Below are 21,705 nucleotides of genomic sequence, written 5' to 3' on the forward strand. Positions count from 1 at the left end.
TCTACCGGTTAATCTGATCACATGGGCGGGAGAGAAAGAGAGAGATAATATTCTTTTTTGCCTGCACCATCGAGATGCTTTGATGACGGAGATGCGATACGGCCTTTATAGTAAGGTCATCTAGTCTGCACCACCGGTTTTTTTCTCCTCCATGCTATCCGTGATTGCTGAGCGCCTAGCAGGTAGCCGCGGATACCAGTTTTTGAGTCTTTGGTCTGACCCGGCTGCGGATCGAACCCACGACCTACCAATCGAGAAGCCGGACGCACAACCATTACATTATCTAGCTCGGTATAGAAAGGATAAATATTTGATAGTAATATGTGATGATGCTCTACTATTATTTACGGAATTCATTCGTGAATCTGAAAAATTTTCTAGCTTTGCGCGACAATATGACATCCCAGCAACTATTCATAAATTTGGCGCTCGCGATTTAGGTGCGTAGAATAGGCTGTTGTGAAAAGTAGAATAGCCCGGAGTTCACCGGGAGTGGATATGGACAGATTAACATAGGTATTTTGCGTCGAGTTAGTTCATTACGGCTATGCCCTGGAATGCGACCTTAGGCTACATAAGTAATCGAAATGCGGGCGTGATTAGCAAAAAGGTTGCCTACCTCTGTATTAGATGATGTGGTCTTTTTGACATGACTATAAGTGTAGGGGGGTCAGCGGGGCGCAATTATTTGAACCATCGCCAAGGTGGGCCCATGTCCAAAAAGGTTGAGAACCGCTGCTCTACAGTAGGGCTCTTCAAAAATGACTTTTCTTCTCAAATCGTCCTGGCTACTTGATAAAATTGTTAGGTTACCTAATTTAAGCCTGCACAGAAAATTTGGTTCAATCCCCCCAGAAGTTACGGATAGATACTTATAGGGGGCCCCCGGTAATTCTCGCCCAGCCCCCCCCCCCCCTCCGTTCGTAGGGCCATCACTGATGGAGCAATAGGAAGAAACAGAAGCTAAGATAAAAATAGCAAGCGATAAAAATGGAATGCCATGCGCCGGGTGACATCGTTATAGGAGATCGTGCGGTTCTGTAATCTCAAGCGGAGAATCGTATTCTGACTAGTAAACTATACTAGTATAGCGAGCCATTTTGCGTCTCAAATATACAAATACAGCATAAATACAGAAGTCCGTCGGGCACGCAGGAAAATATTAGAACACAATAACATAAAAATTACGTTGTTTTAATAAGATTGGAGGTTCCCACTTTGCAACACAGGAAGTTTTTGTTACCCTAGATTGCGGCCTACTTCTGTCGCGGCCTTGGACCACCCTATAGAGCAGGGGTCACCAACCACCAGGCACCAGGTAGCCGGCGAGGACCAGATGAGTGGCCCGCGAGCCTGCTCTAAAAATAGATCGAATAGAAGCATTGGCCAATATTCGTCAGATTATCACCAGTGAGCTATAAAATATAGAAATTGAGTGATTTAGCTATTCTTGTTTAAATCAAACTATAACATGTGCCTTATAAATGACAATACATATATATAAACACTTAAAATGATGATATAAAATATCCCCAATTTAAATTAGTAATATACCAACATGTAATAGAATAACAAGAGATCGAAGGCGTAGAATACGGCGTAGGCTACTGCCCATACATGCGATATGACGGCATGCCATCCACGGTCTTCTTTAAATGCTGGGGGGCTCAGTTATGCTAGCCCGACGTCCCGGACCTTGCCAAATTAATAAGCAACATTATTATCCAGTAGCAGATAGTGGTGACGTAGCCTACTAGCAGATGCAGTGTACCCATTACGTATTGCATCTTTTGACACAGCTTGTCTCTCTTACACTCAACGCAGTTTATAGTACCAAGTTTCTAACTTTCTGTAGTCGATGCTGCCGTCAGGTATAATGAAATCTGTCATGTCTGAATGCTGAACAGTCCGACATTGAAATTGTACCATCGCAAAATCACCTCCACCTCTAAGCCCACAAGGCTGCAGTAAACTTTTGGTGCCTTGTTGACACGGAAAAGTACAGTGGTGAATACGCTTAGCGCACTTGCGCAGTAGCGATGAAGGTTGCAAGCGTGTTTGGTGTCGTACCAGTAAACAGAAGACTCTTGTTTCGTTGGCTTTGACCAACTTAAATCTCGGCGTCAAATAGAACAATAACAGTAACAGTAGCGATTTACGTAACAGAGGAATTGGAAACTAATGATTAGAAAAGCAATGATTACATGATGCACGATGGCTTGAATACAAAAGAGTATACGAATCACCACATTTGGTTCAACTTATCGTTGTGTATCAGCCTTTGAGGACACGACATTGATCAAAAAACAAACACAGAACACGCCTCACTAATGCACATTGCACGCATCTGCAACACTCACTCACAGTTGCAGTGTAAGTTACATACCAGAGTACAGCGCACTAGTTGATAGCATTCAATGCCAGGCCTCTCACTGACTGGTATAGAAACAGATAACACGATGTCCAGTCTTACATATGACGTCATTTATTTTAAAATCTGACCTTATAGTTGTTATATAATAATTTATATAAACACGTTGCGAAGTAATTCGTGATTTCTTAAAGAGTCTTTTTGGCTAGCTGGTTGAAATGAGATGTTTTGAATTAAAAGAATCTCTTAGAAGTCTTACCGCTATGCGATACCTGCCCCATGATATGAATATCAAAGCGGAAATTCCGTCTGATACGGGTAAACGGCGGGAGTAAATGGTAGCCCGTCGCTTCAATCAGTACCCATAAGTAGCCCTTGGTTGCAAAAAGGTTGGTGACCCCTGCTATATAGCATACTTGACAACTAGATAATACTAGTGGTCTAATGAGACTAATTAGAACGAAATGCAGGTAATGTAATACAAAACTAATTTGAGAGATATTTCTATGATCTAATCTAATTTCCGGTTTCCTGAAGATGCTACAGGAGAAAATTGTTTAGGCCAGGTGGGTGTCTGATTTCTAAGACCACTCCAAGTCGTTTCGACACTTTCCTATCTTTCATTGTATCGCAGTCTTGTGGTGTATTGAAATGATGAAATTGTTTGCAATAAATTGAATGAATTGAATTGTGTCGTGAGAAACGGGCCGAGCTTGCTGTATACAAACATTTGTCATTCTCATGTTTGGTAAACTTCGATTTGATACGTACTGGGCTTGATTCATCCCAAGTTTTCGCGAATTCAATAATTTCAGTTTTGACTGCTGTGTAGCAATAATTTTAATTCCTGTCTAGTTTGGAAAAGCTGAAAATTTTCTAGTTGTCCAATCTGCACCCTGGCTTTGTACCGAGCTTCGCAAATCACCAAATCTCAGTTCATCGAAGAACCATCACTGGCTGTGTGGGCTCTGGTGCCATCATCAGATATCTTTTTAACTCTAAAGCACGATAACAATATGTCATAGTTTTTCCCGTAAGTGGACAGTATAGATGCGATGTTCAAGAATAAATTTAGGTCGTATAGGGTTTGACGGATAATCGAGGGGTAATGCCACGGTACCAAGTTCACTCCGAATAATGCGAATGCGGTATCGGAGCATATTGTGATGAAGGAGAATAACAGCGATCTCTTGATGACAGCGAGTATCTTGTCCACGTTTCGGGATGAGCCTTTCTTTGCGGATCTCACATTTCGCGAAACTCTGTGTCGATTTCGCAACATCGGGTAAATAAACATGCCCAGAAGAGTCATTTGCCAAATACCGGTGAATGCGCCGAGTACAAAGGTTTTTAAGGCGTCCCAGCTACCGGCGACTGGCGCGATTTCGACACAGCCGTATGGTGAAGGTGTTTGGATTTGCGGGATAGTGAAAGCACAGATGAACGCGATCGAACTTAACGTGAAGAACACGAGAAGAGAAGTACTGATCGCGGATAGCATTACTTTGCTGGTACCGGACATGATCGGGTGTGCGTAGATGGCTCTTTGACGCAGCCACAAAAATAAATAGACGCTGTAAATAGCGGCAGCGAAAAAGACATCCGAAATATCCGAGACCACTTCGCAATATTCTGTACCGCCGGGGAGGTCAGTCGTATAAAATCGCGTGAAATCTATCACGAATCGTACCAGTGAGAACGAAACTGACGCAAAGCACGTCAAATACAACTTCCCGCCTTGCCCGCTCATTCTCCATTTACGCGTGACAGTTCCGTATACCATCATGGATCCTATCATCCATATCGTGGAGCAGGTAACGCAAATATTCAGACCTCTGCAGACTTCGAAAAAGATCCAGAATTTCTGCGGAGTCGTCGAGTTTGTGGAATTCATCATTTCTAGACCGCGTCGTAGAAACTTGACTTCCGATCGCTCGTTTTCCGCACTTATTTGCACTGAGCCATTAAGTCCGTTAAGTAATATATTCTACGGCGAGCTGTGAAATAAATTATAGTATTAGAAGAGCTGCTTCTAAAAACTCACCTTTAACAAATAGGGTAATTGCAATATTTGCACCCGTCTGTTTTTTTCGACAATGATTAAACACGGATGACTTGAACAAGTAGAAAATTTTCAGCTTTTCCAGCTTTTCCACATCTTCTAAATTAGATTCGAATTAGAATTATAGCTATAAAGCTATTTCCTGAATAAGTAGAATTAAAATTACTGAATGCACGAAAAACTTGGAAATCGAATTGAGCTCAGTTCATTTCAAATCGAATTTCATTCTTATAGGCTAGGGTTACCATATTTTGGAAATCTGAAAAAGGGACACTTTTTCAAGATTTTCAGACTTACAATACCGGAGTAAAATCCTGAAAAAAAGGTAAATGTCTCCCGACTTATTGGTCGGTTGACTAAAAAACTCCTTTCCAGCTCAGAATCCGAATTACCGGCATTCGATGAGATTTTCCGTCGGTTGACTAAAAAAAGGCTTTTCTTCTGTTGCAGGTCCCGAAAAACCCGTCGGTCCGTTACTTGGCCGTTGGTTTCCTACATCTCAGTCCAATCTCCACGTACATCTAACCAAAATTCTCAAAAAAGGACGTTTAGGCGTCCATCCGACGACACATTCAAAAAAGTCAAAAAAGAGGACAAATCCTCTTAAAAGAGGACGGTATTCCTATCATAAGCATGAGAATAAAAGAATGAAAGAAATAACGTAGTTTATTTTTGTCCTCATTGTTTTTTGCAGCATATACACTGACTCACGATACACATCCACACGATCTGTGCTTATGCATACCATGAGTGTATGATGTGCATATGCCGCTGGAGAAGGAAGTGCAGTTATATCCTTCACGGCTTTCCAAGTCATGCACCACCCCTCCATGCTATCCCAGTAATAGCATGAGCGCCAAGCAGGCAAGTCATGGATACCAGTGTTACTAATCACGTCTTTGGTCTGACCCGGCCGGAGATCGAACCCACGACCTACCGATCCAGAAGCCGGACGCTTCACCATCACGCTATCTTGTCGGCTGCAGCGAGCTTAGCTCGTTTCGCAACATACAGTTCTCCTATGTAGCATTTTCAGGATAACCAGAAATTAGACTAGAATGAAAACGAGAGCATAAAACATATGGCAAATTACATTGGATTAGATTATCTGGTGGAAAGTATTATAAAATGCATGCGGGATCTTATGCGGTATCGCGTTACGTAAACTATCCAAATCGTATAAGCGTATAGCGAAACTATTTTCGTCGACGGTGCCCTCAGAAGCTTATCAACATTCGCGGCGTCCTAATGAATTCCATGTATAACAAATTCAAGTTAACAAAGTATCACAAGATCCTGTTCGCTCAAAATGCACAGCACTGATCAAATGTCATTTTAATGTAAGAAATATGATTGTCGATTTCGCTCGCTTAATCAAACCGTAGCGCAACTTTTGATATCGAAAGAAGCATCTCACAGGGACACTTTATAGCTGTATTTTGGCTTCATAAATAGTTGCCATGGAATGACCAGATCGCACAAGTGATTTCATTTTATCGTAATCTAGTGGTGTATTGATTTGATTAAAGTTTTAATAAAATGCTGATCAATATGGTATTCATGGTGTTAGTCGACTACCATGGTCATTTACACCAGGCCGATTTTCTGCGTATTGGCTTATAGTTACGTTTTACTATAGTGCGGCCCGCGAATCAATTCAGATGTTGAATGCGGCCCGCGAGCTGAAAAGTTTGCCCACCCCTGTTCTAAGACTACACGTAGGGAGATTGGGATGTAGCTTTGACGCGAAACAAGTTGGATAAGTTAGGGTTGCATACATATTTTTCAAGTAAGATCTGAAGTAAGATCGCAAAATAAACATATATGTGATTTCTTATTAAATACGTATACTACTATTGTTTGGAATTAGCATTATCAAGCTATAAATTTCGTGTTTACACGAATCAGAACAGTTTGGTGGCTTGCTCCATCCTCAGACAACCGATATGTATCATGTGAAATAGTTAGTCATGTCTAGTGTCCGCCATACCTCAGCAGATGATACAAACAATCTTGCTCAAACGCCTTTTATTCTCTATTTTATTATTTATTATTATGCATTATGTTTTGGTAGAGTAAGGAGTGGTTTTAGAGTTTTGATGGATCTTTCACAGATTCTTATTGTGCAACCGAGAAGATACAACTAGCCATTGGGAGCTCAAATGAAAAGAAAATTGACTACAGAGCTGTAGTATTATTTTTTTCAAAAATGACTGTTTCTCAAAACGTTCACAGTGAGTAATCAATAGCAGGGTTGTTTTGAAACGAGAACCTCAAAAACACGAAAGTTAGCCTATACTGAGCACGAATGTTAACCATCAGCAGAATTGCCGCCAAACGTTTGGTGGTAATAGTGGCCGATTGCTGTACTGCAACAGAAGTAACGGGGAAATTAGCCCAATTTATCGGTGATCTCATATGCGGATTTAAAAGACTAGTACGAATATCGGTTGTGCACTCAATGCAGTCATCGGTATAGTTATATCACTGCGAAAGTGTATTTCAGTTATGACTTGCTGGTATCGTCACCCACAGCCGAACAGCTAAATAGCGCGCGGTTACTATAAACTTGGTCAACAAGCTGCAGAAGGAGGAAGTTTCATCATCTATTCAAAGCTCTGCTTTCGGAAATATACGAATGATGTAGCTAAAATTCACTCGCATATCGTAATGTAGAGCCATATCTAAAAGTTCAAGAACTGTTGCGCTAACGTGAAGACTGTATATATTTCATCCGTATAATTACTACCACAGTGGCTCTCAAACTTTTTGTCTTCTCGGACCCTCTTTGGACTGCCACGGACCCCGAGGACCACAACCATAGTTTAGTTAAAATTTATCTCAATTTTCGAGCAACCGTCATCTGTATTGTGCAAATATTAACTGTATAGACTGGTGATAAACAGCAATAAAATGAGTTTTCCTGAAAATAACATCATACTATTCACGTATAAATTGGGAATGCTTTTAGTATTGCAAAGCGAATTCTGTGACTGCAGTTCTCGATAGACGCGGTCATGTCTTGAAAATCTGCGCCGTCGATTTGATATCAAGGAGTTCCGAAATTCCCTTTCCTCAAATATAGGTATAGTGACGAATGTAATAATAACGCGTAACGCTTCTGACTACACCTTTATGCGGTGGTTCTTGAACTCCTTCGGCATGTGGCACACTAGATAAAATTTATAACACTCGCGACACACTTAGGAGTAGAAAAGTTGCTTTAAAACCTTGGCAACCTCGAGCGCTATGTGATATCGTAAGCAACAGTCACTATTTATGTGTTATCTTAGCAATCCATTTTACAATTTGAGTAGTTCACAAATGCATTTTGTCGGGAGTAGCTTACTTCCTTGCATTGAAAAAGGCAATGAATGAATCGTTCATATATCTATTACGAGCTATTCAATTTATACAGAACAAATGGGACAATGGGACCCCGGCATTGTGTTGGGATGTAGATTATTTGATAGTATATAAACGAAACTATATGTATACTGTATATTGACGAGAAAGAAAATCAAATCACAATTCACAAATGCATTTTCTCGGTAGCACTCAACTGATTTATTTGTGTTGAATAATGGAATGATTGAATCTGCTGGTATATTCAATTTCTACAGAACAAATGAGAAACATTGCTGACTCCACAGTTTGGAATTGGCTTTTTGATAGAACCTATCCACAGCAAGAGCTATTTACTCCCAAATTAGCGTCATTATGCGGAGTTCCGTGCTGATGAAAGGAAAATGCAATCTTTCGAATTTTGAGCAAGTAACTTCACGTAATAGAGTCTTCATACGCCCGAACCTGTCAAGCATGAGCCTATAACGCTCAAATGTCCACTTAGAAGACGTCTTATCCCAGTCAACAAAAGAGTGTATATATCTACTAGCGAACCAGGCAAAGATAGTGAAGGAGAGAAGGGATCGCAGCCGTTTTCTCTCTATAGCAGTGCTTTTCAACCTTTTTGAGCTTCATTCGCACTTTTTTTGTAAAATAAATTTCATTCGCACAAACTAACCGAATATTGTTATACAAAAAGAAGATGAAAATACAACATTTATTTGATCAGATGTGCGACAAATTGGCTTATATGTAGGCATATCTTAAGCTATTAAGTGTCTCATTAAAAAAGGCTACTATATTTTCGTTCGTTTCGATTTTAACTATTTCACTAAAACCCTTCTACTAATGCTTTGGTGGCCAGGTCTTGAAGTCTGTTCTGCACTCCTATACACCCTATTTTTCACGAGTGAAAAATGCTTGCTGGAAAAAAAAATCGATTTTGAGAGCTGACAAAAAGGTCTGCGAGGCTCCAGTATTTCGAAAGGGTGAAAAACCCACTTGTTTGTGTTGAGGCTTTTGCCTTTATGTCTTGGAAAATAGGATTCAAATGATCAAGGAAAGTAGGCACATTAAAGCTCGCTGCCTTATGATACGTTGCTCCAACTTTTTTCGATTTCCCAGTTTATGTCTCGCGAGTAGGCCCTATATGGTAAGAGCCAATAAAATCACGTATTGCGTGTTCTGCTCTTTAGCTCAATCTAACTTGAGAATTCATGACAGTTTAATAACGTTAAAGCAGTTTTTTAGACTATCACCAAAATCTGAGTTTTTGTGGCATCTCGCAACCTGAGCCTAACCCATGTGAAAAGGAATTCATTTTTAATATTACAGTAGTATGCTATGAGGTTACGGACTTGCATGACATACAGAACGCGCACACCACAATTCTATCCAACACAGCTCTACAAAATGTATGACGCACGTGATTTAAAATTAGGGTGAATAAAATTCCTTTGCGTGTCGCAGTTGTACTACTGTCTACTCTACTCTATGCTCACATCGCAAGAACGGGACTATTCCGTGCCGACAATGGAGCGTATCCATATCGAATGGTTTTGCCATCCAGTATCGGTGATTCTTTGGCCAAGGTTTTGTCGACGCTTATGTTTTGGCACCGCATTTTATCAGCCGTTTGTTGGCCAAAACTTTCCGTTGGCCAAAACTTTCCGACGCAAAAGGGTTTGGCCTCGAAATGAACGAGTCTCATTGGCCTGAACTCGCTCGTTGTACACACCTACACTAATTCATCCGAACGGTCTTCGACCATGTTTTCCAGAAAAACCAGTCAGGCTAATCTTATCATCAATACCCAAATTTAAACCTGTTGCACTTCACACTTCAATAACCCTTGAAGGGGTAAGATTTGCGTTACGGTAACCTGCAAACGGGAGTCTGTGATGATGGTATTTACTACTATCCTCGTGCCTCGCACTAATCGAACAGATGTTACGGGATATGATGATTGTTTAGCGAAAGTAAGCAGGAAGTCAATTTAACGTCATTTTCCTAGTCTGTCGCAGGCTCAGACGGGCTGATTATAGATAACTAACCTACGGATAGATACGCAACACCCATCGTCACGCTTGCTTGCCCGGAGGAAATTACTGCTCAGCAATCTGAACGCAGCATAATTGATAATCCCATAGCTGAAGACCTTGAGCTCTCAAATTAAATAAACTTGATCTTATCTGATAGCTATTGTTGCACTTATTCCGAAAATATATATTAAAATCTGATCAGGGCAGCGGAACCCACTCAAAATACACCTCAAAGTCTGAAAATCTGCATTGTTGTAAACAATCGCGACCATGAAGGCTATTTCGAGCTGGTTCCATTCCCTTAATAAACTTTTAATGTATATTTTCAGAATCAACGTGACAGTAGCTATCAAATAAGATCAACTCTATTTAATTTGAGCGCTCAGTTCGTCAGCTATGGTATTAGCAATTATGCTGCGTTCAGATTGCTGACCAGTAATTTCCTCCGGGCAAGAGAGCGTGACGACGGGTGTTGCGTATCTATCCGTAGGTTAGTTATCTATAGGCTGATATACTGTATGTCTGCCACTACACCAGCTTGACAAACCAGGCTTTTGGTTACGTAATAATTATATTGCGAAAATATTAATTCACTACAGCTTGTTAGAGCTACGACTGAATAGGTGCGACATAAGTTGAAGAAGTTTATAAAATTGCGTCGCAACGACAAAAGTTACACTGCCCTTGAATTTCCTATAAGGTTTATTTGAACTATTCCAGGTCAGAAAAATTAATTATTATTCACGATTTTCATTCGCACTCATCGGGGATTTTCATTCGCACCGTTCGCACCACCTTCGTCATTCGCAACCTTCCTTGATTCTCATTCGCATCGTTCGCAACATGTTCGTCATTCGCACTGCAATTTTTTTTTTTTCATTCGCGCAAGTGCGAACCGTCACACAGGTTGAAAAGTACTGCTCTATAGTGAGGCAGCACCCTTGATGTACAAAAACTGGTCGCTCTCGAATTCAAAAGATCGATTGTTCTTCTTTTCGTCGGCGACCGGACACATCGGTGGTAAAGTTTTTAACCAATCAAATTTCTCAAATTATCACGGGACTTCGCCGTGTCATCTTTACTGTCTGGCTTTGTCAGATTTGCGGAGCACCTGAGCTTGGAGTAAATGCGATGCCAATGTGCATCGGATGTTTTTTACCGTTTCAAACGTCTATATCCACCTTCATTCTATCCATCTTCTTTGGATCGGCTCCATTCCGAACAGATTTAATTCGAACAAGTGTTGAATCTTGTTACAACACGGTGAATGCAAGAATTGTTTACACGACCAAACAATTTTTCCCAACACTCAAAAGGATGCGCTTCCCGTTTTTCATCAAAGTATGGTTATTTAGAGTACAAATGCCACTGCGACAGTCGGTATGTGGGACGCACATCTCAAAGTTTGTTGGAACGCATCAGCGCGTCCCTAAAGTAATAAGATCGACATCACAGCCGCTCGATTTGGAAAACCTGGCACATCGATACAAAAAGGCGTTTAAACGGCGCATCATAAAGCCAAGGAACAGCACCCAATTCGTCCATCGGTCGACATTTAATTGATAACCCGGTTTGCGCCCAAAACTATTCCGACGATATGTTTTCTGTTCTGTCCAAGGGCATATCCATATTCCACTTCCCAGCATTGGATTCGACGTTCATTGAACTTAACAATCCGGTCATATGTCGTCAGAAAGAAAATTTGTATAACCTTGAGATTTCCCACTTGTTGCCGTTGTGTAGTTGCAGTGCGTCTTCCTATCAAACACCGTTTACTGTTCCTGTGTAATATTACATTTGCTACCTTAATTGTATCATTTGTGTCTCAAGTTAGCATTTCTGTTTTACGCTACCGTTGCTATATACCAGTGGTCGGGAACCTTTTTCGTCCAAAGAGCCATATTGGCCCAATTTTTTTCCATTTTAACTCCCCAAGAGCCATACATGTCAATCGACTGTTACGTCACAATTGAAAATTCGTGACGTCATGGTAGCACTTATATAAACCCACAACACGGGATCCTTCGTGTGCGCCTCATTTTCTCTGTAAAAGCTCGTACTGATCATGCTGGTAACCTTATTCGAGCATGCAAAACCTGAGTTACGAGAAGGTAGCTTCGTCGTGATGCTCCTTTTAAATGCGACAACCCACATGATCACATGCGTAAGTGTCCAGCCAAACATGGTCACTACAACAGTATATACCCAATGAAAGGTGTGATACATCAGTGACATGGGGTCAGGGAAGGCAGGCGAGGCAGTTAGTCACTTGTCACCGGGATGAGTGAACGAAAATTGTGAAAATTCCAATTATTGGTATTTTTTATCGATGGTAATGAATGACTGAATTTTGAACATTGTACTCTCAAAATTAGGCGATTTTCATATTTGTTATTCGGAAATACAGCCCGATGCGAGGGGTAAGGCACAGAAGGGCCAAACCTTGCCATTGATACGGTCATTCATCGAAAATAACTTAGGGTTACCATACGTCCCCATTGGAGGATTTGTCCTCTTTTTTGAAAATGTCCTCGGAGGACGCCCAAATGTCCTCTTTTGGAGATTTTGTCCTCTTTTCTGAGAATTTTGGTTAAATATATGCCAAAATCGACTTCGATACAGTAAATCAGCACTGAAGTAATGCTCCGGCGGGTATTTCGGGAGCTGGGCCGGAAAGTTGACCCTTTTTTTAGTCAACCGGCCACGAAGTGGGAAAAATTTACCGTTTTTCAGGATTTCCCTCCGGTTTTGCAAGTGATAAAGTGTCCTCTACAGATTTCCAAAATATGGTAACCCGAAAATAGCTTACAATTTATAATAAATGTAATTGCTGTTGCACTGATTCCGAAAATCTATATACTGACCGTCTTCTTAATTCTCAAAGTATTCGGCGAGAACATATAACGTTGCGCTACACGCCTGCATTTTATCGCTGGTGTTACAAAGCGACTTACCGATCAAGAACGTGGATAGCTATGGCGTTGTTTGTAATTCGAGTTTATAATTGTGAATGTCACTTCCACGGCAGTTCATTTCGCACCGTGGATCAGGAAGACGGTGACTTTGATCTATCAACGTATCATGCAATCCAAGATTTCGAGTCGGGTACATCAAATTCACGAGTGATATTGGTCGCTGTCGCGACAGATACTTAAATCTGTGGATTTTGAAAAGAGCTGTCCGAGCCCCTAACCCTGAAGACGGCATTGTCTGTACCTCTCAAAGACATGTTTATGCGCTCACGAGAATAATTAATCTGGTCGTGATGAAAATTTAATAACAAGTTGCTGCAATATTGATCAATTCAGGAAAAAGTATATATTTGGCAAAGAGCCATAACTTATTCCCAAAAGAGCCATATATGGCTCGCGAGCCATGGGTTCCCAACCGGTGCTATATATCAGAGATGAGCATGGATTAGGATTAGGTTTTGAAAAAACAGGATTTGGATTGGGTTTGGATTAGACATTTTTTTCGGAACGGATTAGGATTTGGATTGGATTTACCTATTTTCTGGCAGATTGAAATGTCGTGTGGCGAATGGCGACTTTATTCAGATCAGTTATTAATGTACTTATGGTTACTAAGTTATCTTGAATCAAGTGAATCGTTGGTTGTGAAAGAAAATTTTCGAATCCCTCCATTGCATAAATTAGTATTTTTTCTGAATTTCCAGTTGGAATCGGATTAGGATTGGACATGGACCTGAATATGAAAAAGTAATGGATTAGGATTCGGATTTGGATTTAAAGGTTCGGATTGGGATTGGATTAGGACATATAAATTTCAAATCCGCTCATCTCTGCTATATATGCTGCGTTGTTGCTATGTTCTGGCTCCATTGATGCTATTTAGAAATTCGAGATTATTGCGTCATAATTCTCCATTTGGTTGAGGATTCAACTCTGTTTCATTTCCTTTATCGGGCCTGTAGCTCTTGATAAGCGGCACGCGAAAAGTTCTTCGAGTTTCGATAACCGTTTATCATGAACGTACTTTTGAAAGCAATATTTATATTTTGTACCACCAACCAGTTATCGTCGTGTGCAAAGGTACCATCGCCGGCGAACTTTCTGTCAGTGAAGACGCGAAGTCGCATGTTGGGCGTATTTGGGGTTACCCATACTAAAAGCAAAAAAGCTAGTTAAGAGAAATCACGCTAAGTGTTGAGAAAAATTTCAAGTCAAAAAAGTCTGCCTTCTTCATGGTCATGGTCATATACGAAGATCTACAAAAATTGTGGCTGTACCGTGGCTGCGCCTATGCGTCGTAACTGATATTGTAGTCATCAACTTCCCAGATTTCACGATCAGGCTAATCAAATTTTTGGTTTGCCTTTGCGAGTTCATAATTAATTACATGGACAAGTTATGTTTTTATAACATTACTAATTTCGAGAATTACCTCGCGGGCCACTCAAAACCTTCTCGCGAGACACATATGACCCGCGGGCCAGGGGTTGGCCGTCCCTGGCTTACGCAGATTAGATAGCGAGGAGCAGCCTAGATGGCCGGAGTGTGAAGACAGCTAATGTGATAAGAAACAGGCCGCCAACTCAATCAGCTAACATTGTAGGTTCTATATATATTTGAATCTTATTCCAAGGGAATCTGCATCCCGAATCATGAATCTAAACCTGATTTCTCACAGTCTGAAAGATGTTTTCAACCATTTAAGTTTTATGTTATAGTGAGTGACATAATTAGTTTTTCTCATACATACAGTGTCCATTACAATATTGCCAAAACGGATTTGACGAGCAAAGGACAATAGAGAATTTATAACTTAAATTGGAAGTTTGAATAAAATATTTTTTCGTCGTTCCTTCCATCTTTTTTGTTGAGAAATCTGTATCAAATAACTGTATGTTTCACAAACGGAAAAATTGAAATATGTTTTGTGGAAGGGCAACGGCCAACAGGGTGCGGAGAAAACGGTCTCGCCTACCCATTTTCTCTTGTTGCTGTTGTTATTCACATCTCTGTGTATCTGTGTATCTGTATCAAGTACTTTGCTGCGTTTTTTAGTGTGTGTGTGGGGGGGGGGAGGAATGTTAATGCCTCGCCAGCTATGAACCTCATCGCACGTCACTGATTTCTATGTAAGCCCCTCTCGGCCCGCGCAATCAGATATACCGGTGGAGCTGACTCAGGCGGTGTCTTCGAAAATTTAGGGCACACACATCCTAAAGTAGTCATGTTCAATTGTTCATGAATGTAGCTTATATCGACTCTAGTACCCAACACAGTGCAATTGGACTTTTCTAAGTAATCCCCAGAAGATCGCGCGACGTGCGAAGAAATTCAGTTCAGCAAATATGACAGATATTAAACGATCGCTCTGGTGCGATCGCGACCCCAACTTAGACCCATCGCGGCCCATACTTTGAGAACCCCTTCTTTAATATAAAGATTGCGCGGATGCGATGGCGAGACGGAGCCTAGATTTTAAAAAAACCAACACTTCAGTAGGAACTCTGCAGTCGGTAATGTTAAAGAGCAACGTTATGGCTGAGAAGGTTGTGCCCGTAAATTACCCAATCTACATACACAAGTACACTATTAGCCGATACTGAGTCGATTTCGTGACAGGCTATCGCCGTCTATCTCATAACGTGACTATATAAGCTTCTCTCAGTTATCTTTCCGCCAAGAGGCCCCATACACTTCTCCCATCCGGGGGTACTCGAGATTGAAATAGAATATCTCAGATTGATCGATTGAATATCTGAACTGTGAACTCTGAAGCAACGACGACCAAGGTTTCGGCTAATCAGAAATCCTTCTCATGCCTCCAAATTTATTTAGCGCATAACCACACAGTGTCCCTGCGGCATTCGTCACAGAATGACCGACCCATTTCCTCAAAACGTGGAAGCATATCGTAATGTTTGACTATACTGACCTCATACTGCGAAACGTGAGGTATGTAAGTGCATTCACGTGTGCGGAAATGAAAAGAATACCTTTATCAAACGAATTACGAACCACATGAGTCATTATTTTCAACATCCCGTTAAGTCACGTTATCCTTCATACACTTATATGTGTTAGGAACTCGGTCATCCAATGACAGGATGTTTCAGGAATCTCCTGTCATCCTTTGATTGAGAAACGTGACATAGGCAATCTTGTTCCTATCAAATATTTAGTTCTCTTATATGAAACCGTGTCATATCATCATCTTCGCCTTGCTCGAATAGTAGTCATTCATCAGAGTACGCTTGGTGTCGTTGGAGAGATGTCACCCATTACGCTGTTACCGGAGCGAAATATCCTATCAAGATCTTAACATAACTTGTTGGTTAAAGTTTCGTCCGACCCAGGGTTAGTTTTCGGCCCACGAAGACCCTTGTTTGCATTATAGTATAGTTGGGCTACTCAGAATATATTTTCAACCAAGGAAAAATTCCGCATTTTGGGACCTGAATATTATTACTACAACTCAACGACGACATTGGCGCTTATCAAATGTTCAGGCCTTGTGCTCCACGACAGTGCATTTCTTGATGCATCTTTGATTTGATGCATCTTTGATCGAGGACACCTTTTTCTTGCACGCATCTCTCGTTTTCTTGCGTTCACTTTCGGGTCTATGCTGCCTACTTTTAAACTCGGCTCACTCTTCCTCTGGGCTTTCCAAAACGCTGCGTTAGCAGCGTGATCGGCGACGAGGAGCGCAGAAATAGGTCAGAGCCTAGGCTCAAACCAGCAACTATCGGTGTCATGACGGTGTCGCTTACCGCACTGCGCCACTCGCTTCCTACGGACCCGAATATAATTTGTATATGCATATATATATATATATAGCTTCACCAGGAATGACGAACTCTTCCACTGTGCGACACCAAAGTCTCGTGAACTCTTTCTACCTCCGTTCTCAGGCCAGCCAAGGACTTAGCGCGATGGTAGCGTGCCATTATATTATTCACAACTATAATAGTGTGATATCTCGCTCGAGATTCTCGGGAATCAATTAAATGTTCGATTGTGTGACTAGTTTATTTTAGTTGCGTGATCATGTTTTTTCGTTTGCAGAGAGTGATGGCGAGTTACAATTCGATGAATTCCTTGTGAGATGCTAATATTACTGTAAATGGCTGCTGTTTTCACTGAAAATGCTCACAGGGCTATAATCGACTGATGGACCGAGGTCCCAATGCAGACCTTTTCGGTGTTGAATCCGGACCTTATCTGTCTCGGTATTTACTTGGCTTTTCAGCAAATATATATTGTTGATTTGCAGCGTCAAGTCAGCGTTTTCGAACGTGAACATTATAAAGAATAGATTTCCCATCTTTATGAATGGCGAAAACTTTCACCACCGCCTTCGACTCGTTCTCACCACTTTACAACCCAATTTAAAGAACTAGAGAGATATAAAAAAAGGTAATTCTTTACACTAGACCTGTGACTAACAGAGCAATAAATACATTTCGCTTATTTCTCTTGGTAATAGCGCTTTACCGGATTTCATTTGTATGACTGTAAATTATTTCATGAAAGTTATAACGGAGCCATCCAATGTTAAACTTTTGTAACTTGACTTTCGCTAAAATAGCTGCATCCCTACTGGGTTGCTATCAAACACGTTGCTTCTGAATTTCCGAGTGTTTATTGCACCCCCCCCCCCCCTTCCCCTAGGGTTGCATTTAAAACAAACGGTGTTTTAAAACACTTTGTTTAAAACATGTTTTAAACAGTGTTTTAAACAAAGGCCTTTAAAAAAAAATGGGCTTTTTTCGGTTGTAAAATTATGCCATAATTGTGTAACTACTTTCCAAAAAACATGTTGTATGAGCCTATACGGACAATTACCACCCGATAAAGCTGACGCATATCGATATGGGATGGTTGGAATCCTCAAAATAATCGGTTCAACATTAATAGTACAGATATTTCGTCAAAGGAGCAATTAATCCTAAATTTTCAATTGCAAATGTCAATCCATTATGACGTAACAATTGAATATTCGCGATGTCACGGCTTTAAAAAAAACAATACAAAACATGTTTTAAATTAGGGCCTTGTTTTAAACATGTTTGTTTTGAATTGATTAAATTTTAAATGGAATCCTACCCTCACCACTGCAACCAAAATACATACTTGAATATGTACAACTGGAGAATACATTATGAATGCAATATAACATTACAATATGAAATACTATGCTTTTACGAGAAATACTTCATCACGCATGGCACAAGCCAGCAACACACCAAGGAAGATCGCTTGGGCAGTCCGTACATGGAGCTCCAACTTTGTAGGGCGGTACCCGGAACATATCCGAAGTGCTGAAACCGGGAATATATATCTTTAAACCTAGAGAATTTCAGTTGTCGCAATTATGAATACACTTACTAATCATTTCCAGACGGGCCATACATGCACGCCACCAAGGTCCGTCCGTGCCCCTTGTATATATGACTGAAATCACAAGAGCAATAATCAAAAATCTGTATAAAGCTTTGTCGGATTGTGTTTAGCTAAATGGTACTTAACCAAAGGACATCGCTCCTTAAGGTAGTATATTCTCAGGTCTAATATAGGGGTGGTCCGGGCTCACATCTAACCCATGCATTTCGTGTCACACATGTATTGTATTGCATTGATAGGCACAACACAGTGGGGATTATTGCCTTTCTAGGCCTTGTGCCCCAGGACATGAATTTCATAAAGTTCATTGGTCTTAGCTTTTTTTTGTCTTGTTAGGAACGTCTTTTTCATTCTCTCTCGCAGTCATCTTCATTGTCTCTCACTCCAATGCGTACCCATCGTGGTCTCTGCTGCCGACTTATAGCACGGCTCACTTTCAGTCTGGGCTTTTCAATGCACTACCGTAGTAGTGAGGTCGGCGATGAGGAGCCCAGAGAAACCTCCGACACGTAGACGTTGGTCAGAAACGGGAAACAAACCAGCGACCATCGGTGTCGTGACTTCAGTGTTTAACCACCTGCGCCACTCGCTTCCCGTGTCACTCATGTCAAATGTAGCTCAAGGCACGATTTTCACAAGGCCGTTTAGTCGTTGGTTTTTAAATGATTGGAATTGGAGTGGTTTTTATCGTTATTTATGGCCCTGTGCACTGTGGCATTGGGTTTATCTAAATCAAGTGATAACTAAATGAACTTATTACAACTAATTAAAAACTCAGGTCACAAACCTCGGACTCACTTGCAAACAGAAACTGCACATCCAACATGCGTCGTGCTAGCCCAAACCAGCTGGGTGTAGTGTCCACATTCCTTTCCCGGTAGGCATACTGGATCGCGATTCATGTCGTAGAAGTTAACCTGGATAATTAAATTAAATGTGACTTCGGGTGATCTAGAATTTGCACCAAGGTCTTCAATTGGCGTAACCAAGTTTTTTCTGTCTTACGTAGATCTAAACATCCCATGATACATAGGCCGGGCTTGTCAGTTGTTAAATATGGCAGAATCAAACTAGAAATTCGAAATGCTTCCCCCTATTGCGAGTTGCGTTCTGAGTAATCCGTAAATTATACCGAACTGTTAAATGACATGAGGTGGCGCATTCTTTAGGTAATCCAATTTATTTCGCATCCGCACGAAAACAAATCAATCTTGATTTCATATTAATTGTATACTATGGAAATATCGTTAGGTGAATTTTGATCATCATAAATTAACGGCCAAGGGAGTAAGAACAAGTTGACATTTTGAGGCAGCATTGCACAATGCACATACGCAATAATTCATGTAGCCTTATCATAAATAACTACATGTGCAATACCAAAATATGCCTATGCATTAGGCCTATATAACCTAATAACAAACACTATGTTCGATTTCTATCGATATACCTCATTGTACCACGCATTCGTGACACCGAACGGGATGTCACTAAAACGGAATTCGTCTCCAGCGTAAAGATTTTCCCCGATTTGTCCGTACTTACTGGACTGCAGTGGCGGGTCGGAATGTTCGAATGCGCAATTTCTAAACGTGAAAAAAATACATCTCACGTAACTTGCAGTGACACCATTTTTACGTGAGAAGTTTGGGGCTGGATCCGGAAGGAATTCTTGTCAGAAATTCCTCATCGAAACCCGGTGAATATTTCGGGAAATATTACGAATGATGCCGGATTAGATCCGGAGTCAAACAATCTGGGGGATTTCCAAAATATTTCTATTTTTCTGGTCCTTTCAGACTTATAAAGTAGAGTGACGATTGCTTATCGCTATATTCAGTTGGCGGTTTGACACTCTATACTGAATTGCATTTTATTTATATTTTACCTGACAAACTTGCTGGCTTCGCTTGCCAATTCATCATCCCATTCTAACATGACCATGTTAGTAGCCGGCGGAGAGACGGTTGCTCTTCTGTAGTTGTGGAAAAAGATTAGGTCCGACTTCGCAATTTCGTCAAGGGTCATTTCGTAAACCAGTGCAGATGGGTCGCATGCTCCTAAAACGATTGCAATGAACATGACATAACTAACGATTAATTTGCTAAGCCTATACATGGCAGCAAGCGTTGTTCGTGGCGCATTTCGTCACTTTTCCAAAATAACGTACTGTAGCTATGCAAAGTAAAACGAATATAATATCTATATATCTATTAATAGCAGTATTGTGAGATGAAAGGATATGCCGTTTTCCACTGTTTAATTTCCCAGCACCTCAAACTTGTCGGATTTAGCCTATCCCCCGAGTCGACCATCAATAACTAATATGTTTTGTCACGTCTTCCATTAAAACCTGCATACTCATTATACTCACCCTTCTGAGAATATAGGAGAGCCACTAGTACAAAATACGAGATCGTCATATTGCTAAAGAGAGCGGTTTTTGTCGCCAATAATGAAAGCGGTGGAGGAACTATTGCTTTTATACAATACCTCTTTCATCTGAACGTAGCATTATTTCCGGTTAAACTGGATGGTTTGCCCAACGTCGATGGACAAACGAAGGGTCACATCCCGTCACGTGCAGTAATGAGCATAGCGACTGCTGTCAAGATTTTCGAGTTCTGACAGCCAAGTCACGACGATATAACCTGTCGTGTTTGTAGGCTCTCTTTGTTTTGATTGTGATTCGGCGTTCGCCCTGTGTAGGCGTCGTGAGGAATACAAGATATTTAACTGTAAACGCGAACTCTTCGGGTTATATTCACTATCATTAAATCACCGTTCAGGTTTCCACGAGTACGATATTGGATCACAGCATAAAAACGGTTATTGGACCTCCAAACTGAACCCCATTCTTGGAGCGGAAGCATCAATCAATCAATCAATCAGTTTATTAATATTTTCATCGTTTCAAAACACCACAAAACTGCGATACAATGAAAAGATAGGAAGGAGTCGAAACAACTTGGAGTAGTCTTTAAGATCAGACTCCCACCTTGGCCTATAGGCGAAGTAAAAAAGAGGCACGCACATTGCACACTGAATGAAAAGTAATGCAGAGAATATAAGACGCAAGCGACAAAATAAGGTGGCATGTGGCGGAAGGCGAGGTCGATGTTAGGTCGTTGTCCGATAATCCTGAAGGCTGGCTAGTATTCATTTAGAACAGTGGTTCTCAACCTTTTTTAGACACGCCCCCCTTTATGATAGTGAAAAATTTAGCGCCCCCCTTATCGTCATATCACAAAATCCAACCGGGATGCTAGCAACGCCAACAGATTGTTTGATGGCATGGAAGGTTATGATGTGTATGAGAGAATTCATAAATATGAAATTCGGTTTATATATAGAGAAACAGTCGTGAATTGAAGGTAAATTTTTTTCAGTAAACCGCTTCTTCGCGCCCCCTTCAGATGCTTTCACGCCCCCAGGTCGAGAACCACTGATTTAGAAGAAATTGCTTGTATGAAAGTGTGTTTGGCGCAATGCAACATTGCCGTTGAGTGG

The 21,705-nt window shown here is 40.9% G+C and overlaps 3 protein-coding genes across 4 annotated transcripts in view; all 3 read right to left on the reverse strand.

Annotated features, from left to right (window-relative positions):
• LOC145448050 (protein unc-93 homolog A-like) overlaps nt 1-21,705 on the reverse strand; it is a 245,794-nt gene that overhangs the window by 82,513 nt on the left and 141,576 nt on the right. The gene's annotated exons all lie outside the window — the stretch shown is intronic.
• On the reverse strand, nt 901-4,391 carry LOC145448980 (uncharacterized). The gene has a single exon (XM_080327440.1). The coding sequence runs from the start codon at nt 4,266-4,268 to the stop codon at nt 3,303-3,305; it is 966 nt and encodes a 321-aa protein (XP_080183566.1). The 5' UTR covers nt 4,269-4,391; the 3' UTR covers nt 901-3,302.
• On the reverse strand, nt 17,931-21,592 carry LOC145448056 (GLIPR1-like protein 1). Of its 2 annotated transcripts, none has more exons than XM_080326384.1 (6): nt 20,689-21,592; nt 20,084-20,255; nt 19,646-19,781; nt 18,994-19,112; nt 18,181-18,246; nt 17,931-18,113 (listed from the first exon to the last, which is right to left on the reverse strand). In XM_080326384.1, exons 1-6 carry the CDS (start codon nt 20,708-20,710, stop codon nt 18,011-18,013), a joined length of 618 nt encoding a protein of 205 aa, XP_080182510.1. In that variant the 5' UTR covers nt 20,711-21,592; the 3' UTR covers nt 17,931-18,010. The 2 variants fall into 2 exon arrangements, with proteins under 2 accessions (XP_080182510.1, XP_080182509.1); XM_080326383.1 differs by lacking the exon at nt 20,689-21,592 and adding an exon at nt 20,570-20,648.

This window comes from Botryllus schlosseri, chromosome 10, assembly GCF_051294905.1.
Source record: "Botryllus schlosseri isolate E-star chromosome 10, Bs_hap1, whole genome shotgun sequence".
Taxonomy (NCBI): Eukaryota; Metazoa; Chordata; class Ascidiacea; order Stolidobranchia; family Styelidae; genus Botryllus; species Botryllus schlosseri.